The sequence below is a fragment of the Tachyglossus aculeatus genome, chromosome X1, assembly GCF_015852505.1.
Source record: "Tachyglossus aculeatus isolate mTacAcu1 chromosome X1, mTacAcu1.pri, whole genome shotgun sequence".
Lineage (NCBI taxonomy): Eukaryota > Metazoa > Chordata > Mammalia > Monotremata > Tachyglossidae > Tachyglossus > Tachyglossus aculeatus.
The window spans coordinates 51,438,986-51,444,985 of NC_052101.1; the positions used below are offsets into that span (position 1 = coordinate 51,438,986).

Genomic DNA, 6,000 nt, shown 5'->3' on the forward strand with positions numbered 1-6,000 from the left:
ACTTAATCGTTCCTGTGCCTAAAGTTCTGCGATATAGTGAATGGTTATTATTAGTAATACTTTTGTTTCTGCCACTTGATAAGCACTTAACGATGTGCAGGAGCCAGATGAAGCTCCAGGGAGAGAAAACAGCATAAGGTTAAGCTCTATTATTTTAATAGGTTTGCGTGGCCCAAAGAGAGTACGAAAACGAGTGTTCATTTAGTCATTTGCAGTGTCAGAAAGGCATGATGTTAATGCAGAAATGATTACCATGCAGATCATGTTGTGTGGACATTGTAAAAATCAAGACTAAAATAAGACCTGAAACTTTTGAATCCCGAATGTGATTTTTACCAGAATTGTAAAATATATGTGAAACCTGATCCTACTACCTTGCATTTATTAGAATGGGGCCCATTATCAATGTTTACCAAGTGTACTCATTCAGTCATATTTGGGTGCTTACTGTGTGCAGAACACTATACTAAGCACTTGAAAAGTACAATTCAGCATCAGAGACAGTCCCTGCCCACAACGGACCCCCATATTGCCTTGCCCCAAGTGGATTAGAGAGAATGCTGCTGAAATTATAAATATGCTTCTTTGTGGTCTGGGGGGAGTTCTAATATCCAGTGTGTTTGCTCTCCTAGGGTTGGGGTGCTGAATACCATCGGCAAGATGTAACGAGTACTCCGTGTTGGATTGAAATCCATCTTCACGGGCCCCTGCAGTGGCTGGATAAAGTACTGACACAGATGGGCTCTCCTCTTAACCCCATCTCTTCTGTTTCCTAGTGCCGCCAAAAGTGTCTTCTCTGACTCTTTCGTTAGCGAACTCATTTTAATTTTAGAAAAACTTTCAGCATGGATGCTGTCAGCTGCTCCACAGAGAACAAAGTGAAATGGTTTTCACTGGGTTTTTTTTCCCACCTTGCTGTGACCAATTCATTTGTATTTTGTGATGGATCTGCATTTCTTTGTCCATTCTCATGGTGTTATATGGTGGGAGTTGAGTGCTAGCCACGCTCAAAAAAATGCAGAGCAAGTACTTTTTCCCTTCAATTTAAACTATTTAATCTGGCATTCATTTTCAACTGAAAGAGAGAATAAAAAGTACTGAAGATACTGGCGCCTCGGGACCTAATGTGGATATTTTTAGAAATCATAAACACTGCATTTTTTCACAATATTGGGTGCAGTTCAAGCTTGTGAATAGTTTGTTTACCTGATTGATACATTTTAGATGGTCAAAATCCACTTTGCATTTTACAGTTCAATGTTCACCTCATAATAATGTGACATGTATCTATCTTTTCCCATAGATTTTTTTATGTTATTACACACAGGAATTGACATTAAGTATTTGGCATCATCTATGGATAAGTGCATTCACGAACACAATACCATAGCCCGGGATCACAGTTCCAGCCCTTGCTGTGCTTTGCAACGTTGCCTTTTGGCCACCATTTTACGGACTGTAATTTTGACTTGAGATGACCTTATTTTGCACTTTTGTGGGTGAAAAAATCTTGTTCCGTCTTGACAACCAGCCCTAGTGCTTCTCCTTTTGGTACCCCCTTTTTTGTATTGGTATAAACACTACAATTTGTCGAGGACAATACATACTTAAGTTGCAAGAGCCTTGGTTTTCTCGACCTAATTGTTCTTTTCAACCTAAATTATAAGGTCGCTGTGCATTTGATCCAACTCCTTGTGCCTTTTGGCTCAGTCCGGTTCATTACCCAGGATCAATGTCGCGGCGCTTGGCGTTTGCTTATATTGCCCCTGGCACAGGCTCAGTCTGCCTCTGGTGCAGAGCTCAGACTGGGTAGCAGTTGAATGGTTTAATAGTGGAGCAGGATCCCATGGTTGAGGATTTCTGTCTGATGCTCACCGAAATTGACAGTGTGGCTGAATCTGTCCCGCATCTCCCTCTGATTCCTTCCCCCCAAGTCTAATGCCTATGTGGGCACCACATAGCTGTTTCCGTGAGTAGCCCGTTGAGGCGAATGAGAGATTAAAACACAAAAACACTAGTATTTATTGAAAAGTCATGTAGTTAGCTATTGGAATCCTAGGATAAAGAACTCTTGGGAAGTTTTCTTTAGGGAATTTGGGGAAAATGTGTGCTTAATGTGGTCATCCCTGCATCACATGGTACATGGAAGAGCAGTTTTTTTAAAAAAGAAAAAAACCCTTGAAACTTGTTTACGTGTCATGAGATTATCCATTAGCAAATGCCTTAAATCTTTTTGAACTGACACTTTTGGGAGCTGTAAAGCTCTTTTGTATAGAAATAACTATTTTGACACGCTATATTACAGGTTGATTTTTTTTCTCCTCTTTTGTCTTTTGAGAGAAAAGTCCACTTTTGAGGAAAGGGGAGGTGGTTCCTCTTTTTGTCTTTTCCGTGCCATTATTTATTGCTTTTATGAATTGCTGCCCTTGGATGGTTTGGTATCATTCCGTTGAAGAGAGAGGCCACACAAATTCTAGCTGGAACCTGAAACTGTAGCTTTCCCTGCACAGTTGGAGCATTTCTCAACTTTGATATTTACAGAGCTCATTCCTTCTCCCCTGTGGGACTAAATCTTCCAAAGTAGCAGTTTCTCTTCAGCCTTTGGGCATTACCTAAAGCTGTGTCTTTCTAGTGAGCCAGCTCCCAAGAAAAATGGCTGGTAAAAACCCAGGGTTAAAATCAGATGAGACTCAGCTCAACAAGGGAGGGGCGTGGTTTTAATTATGTGAACAGCGGGTAGTTGATGGCCTTAGTGGTTTATGGCTATTCTGAATTTTACTGCTAGTTTGAGTAGGCAGATTCAGAAATTATTAGGAGTTGGCCATCATTCTGTATATGGTAGCGTTTGGCCCTATGAACTGTGGGTTACCCGTCAGAGTCAAAGAATAGATATCCAGTTTGCAAGGCTGAACAGGGAGACCAGGTCTGAACCATTTCACTCCCAGATTGGGTCTTTTTTTTTTTTTTACCGTTCTTTTTAGCTAAAATGCTACGAGGGAAGATCTGTCTGACCAGCATGAGGCGTTCTGGCTTCCGGAAGCCACGAGGTCGAAAGGAGCAGCTGTGCGCGTGCCTGTGGGGTCAGATCCTGGGAGTGCGAGGGCATGAGTGTTTTCTAACGTGGACTTTCGTGGCAATGGAAACTGTATGCAGGTTCTGGGGAAGCTGGGTGTAGTGCCAGTTGGGCCCTGCACGTGTCCAGAGCTTCTTCCCATCCCCCAAAATCCAGTGACTTTTTCAGAGACGACGCTGTCGTCCACGTCCCGATTTGTGTAGGGGGTTTTAACTCCTGTTCGGACCAACTCTGGGGGTAGCTCCTGCCCAGCGGTGAAACCGGAGAGGAAAGTTCTTTGCTGCCGGCCCTGGCGGTCCACCTTCTACCCATCTGGTGTCGTTCCATCTCATTAATTGAGTCTTAGCAGTGGATAAGAAAACATTCAATGCGTACCAGCCTTTCTCCACGCATGTTGTAAAAGCAACGTGATCCCCAGGCATTCATTTTGTTCTACCCTCTTATAAAGTTCAATCATATTTATTGAGCGCTTACTGTGTGCAGAGCACTGTACTAAGCGCTTGGGAAGTACAAGTCGGCAACAAGTTGGTGGAATTTGGTGATCTTTCATCAGTTGAATAAGCTTCCATAGGGCCAAACCCTTTGTACTTGTCACAAGGTTTTCACAAGGGGGCTTGACCTCTCCAAATCCACAGAATATTCTTTTTTTCTTTGTTCAAACAGTCCTTCCGATTTTCACAAGTGCAGAGAGCTTGTCCCTTCCCTTCCATGGTCGGCATTCTTTTAGGGATTTTTATGTGAGTGCCTTTTGATTTAAGAAACAAGAAAACTAGCTGAAGATGGACTCAAAAGGGTGAAATATTGACAGTGGTTAAAAATTCCCATTTGAAAGGCCTTTAAACAAACTAACATCATTTTGAGTCCCACAGCCATGATGTGATCGTTTTTTTTTAACTCCAGTAAATATTAAAAAATTTTAAATTTCTTTTTTAAGTTGATGCAGTTGCAGTCAAAGATTGAGGATGTGTGGGTATATGTTTGTGCTTTTTTCTTTTTTGTCAAAGGAGACTATTTGGGATGCAAAAATCGACAAAAGACCAAACCATCGGCATAAAATAAAAACGCTCTATTGTGCTGCACCATAAACCTGCTTTATGTTTCTATCGCACGCAGAATCATTATGCTTCTGTTTACATTATAGGAAACATGGTTTTAGCAACGTTTCATTTGTTTATCTGTTTGTTCCCTGTAAAATGTATTTGGTTTTGCTGTATTGTGCTTTGTCAGAGCAGTAACCTTATAATATTTTTGCATTTTACTACCCATATTTCAATAAACCCTTGGTTCCCCTTGCAAAATGTGTGCCTATCAATTTTGTGCATAAATGGCATTCTTTTCTTTCTTTTGTTTATTTGTTTTTTTTAAAAAAAATCAGTCATCAATTTGATTTGAGTGGCATTTTTATCCATATGTGAACACAGGAAATAGAGTAATTGGGACCGACCTCATTTTGCAATCATTCGGTACAAATTTATTCTCTGAGACAGATGAGTGACTGTTTCTAAAGCTATTTACCTTCTGAGTGTAATTCACTCCCCGAGTCTTCCATTTGCAGCCTGTCTTAGGCCAGGCAATCACAGGAGTGTGTTGTTTTGAAAAGAGTGACTCCAATGGCACTGACTTAATAAGCCTCCATTATTCTGGGAGATGGTGGGGCTACCAGGGGGTATTTCTTGAATCTGCATGAAGACATGACAGCAGGCATTTGCACGTGACCACCAAGGAAAGTGGGCCCTTTTACACTGTATAGTAGTGTAAGGCCGGCAGAAAGGCATGACTGGTAACTGGACGCAGCTGGGAAACGGGATGGTCTAGTGTGCGGTGTCTGACTGGCTTACTCCTGCTCTGGGCCCCAGGAACCGCTGCTGCTCTCTGGGACTTCTGGGGCTCTGGGGGACGATTCGACCTCGGACCCCTTGGCCGCCCACTTCCAGAGCTTTTCAGTGGGGCCGGCAAAGGAAGGGCACCCCGTGCAGTTCTTCTGTCCTGCTGTTGCTGTTGTTCAGAGGGAAGATCTTCTGAGAGAGGAAGGGAGAGAGAGAGAGAGAGAGAAAGAGAGAGTGTGTGTGTGTGTGTGTGTGTGTGTGTGTGTATGCGCGCGTTCACATGCCCCTGCTTCCTTTTGTTCTATTTAATCATGATGCAGCAGGAGGCAGTTATTAGCAAAGCTGTCAGGCTGCTTTCCAGGATAAACGATACCGCTATTTGACAAGGATTGATGCTTAGTTCTTTCCTGTCTAAATACCAGAGTTTTAGCTGTCAGCTTGAATGTGTAAATAGGATGCTTTAAGGGAAATAATCAAAGTGTTGCTCCCCCATCAAAGCAGATATGCTTTTATATCAGTAACGGTTCCAGAATAAGTGGGGAAAGCTCACTTATGGCTAAAGAGAAACTGCAATCCTTCCTCATTTTTGGACAAGTTCTCTCCCCGACCCCTTCTCCCCCCCACACCTCCACCCCCTAAATTTTTATGTTGAATGAGTGCCAAACCTCATCGGGCGACTTTTTCATGGATTTTAAAGGCAACAAACTACATCTTGTTTCACCTTGAAATCTTTGTGGAAAACGGTGAGAATTAACTCACTCTCACACTGGAAGAAAGTATGCCTTCAAAGCCAGGCAGGGGCAATCAGTAAGTAATCCATGACATCTCCAATTTTCTCCCAGAAATGAGAAGTTGATGGATTATGTTGTTCTACATTGCTGCAGTTATAGTGCATTTCATCTTTCATAAATATTTATGAGGCGGCTGTTGCGGAAACACCAATTGTAGTGTTGAACAAAAATTATTTTTGCCTACCTCATTCACGTAGTTTCAGTAGCACCGTATTGAATTCCCAAGGCCATCATCCTCCTTCAATAAGCTGACTGCAAAGCGGTGTCTTCCTTTAGGATCCTGTTCATAGTAACAGTAGTAATAATTGTG

General features: G+C 42.2%; 1 protein-coding gene across 2 annotated transcripts in view; it reads left to right on the forward strand.

Moving 5' to 3' along the window:
* SMAD5 (SMAD family member 5) overlaps positions 1 to 4,362 on the forward strand; it is a 104,473-nt gene extending 100,111 nt beyond the window's left edge. For both annotated transcript variants that reach the window (XM_038772328.1, XM_038772327.1), the window contains exon 7: positions 633 to 4,362. In XM_038772328.1, coding sequence (XP_038628256.1) covers positions 633 to 776 — 144 coding nt within the window. In that variant the 3' untranslated portion in view covers positions 777 to 4,362. The remainder of the gene's footprint in view (positions 1 to 632) is intronic.
* The last annotated feature ends 1,638 nt before the right edge of the window (positions 4,363 to 6,000 follow it).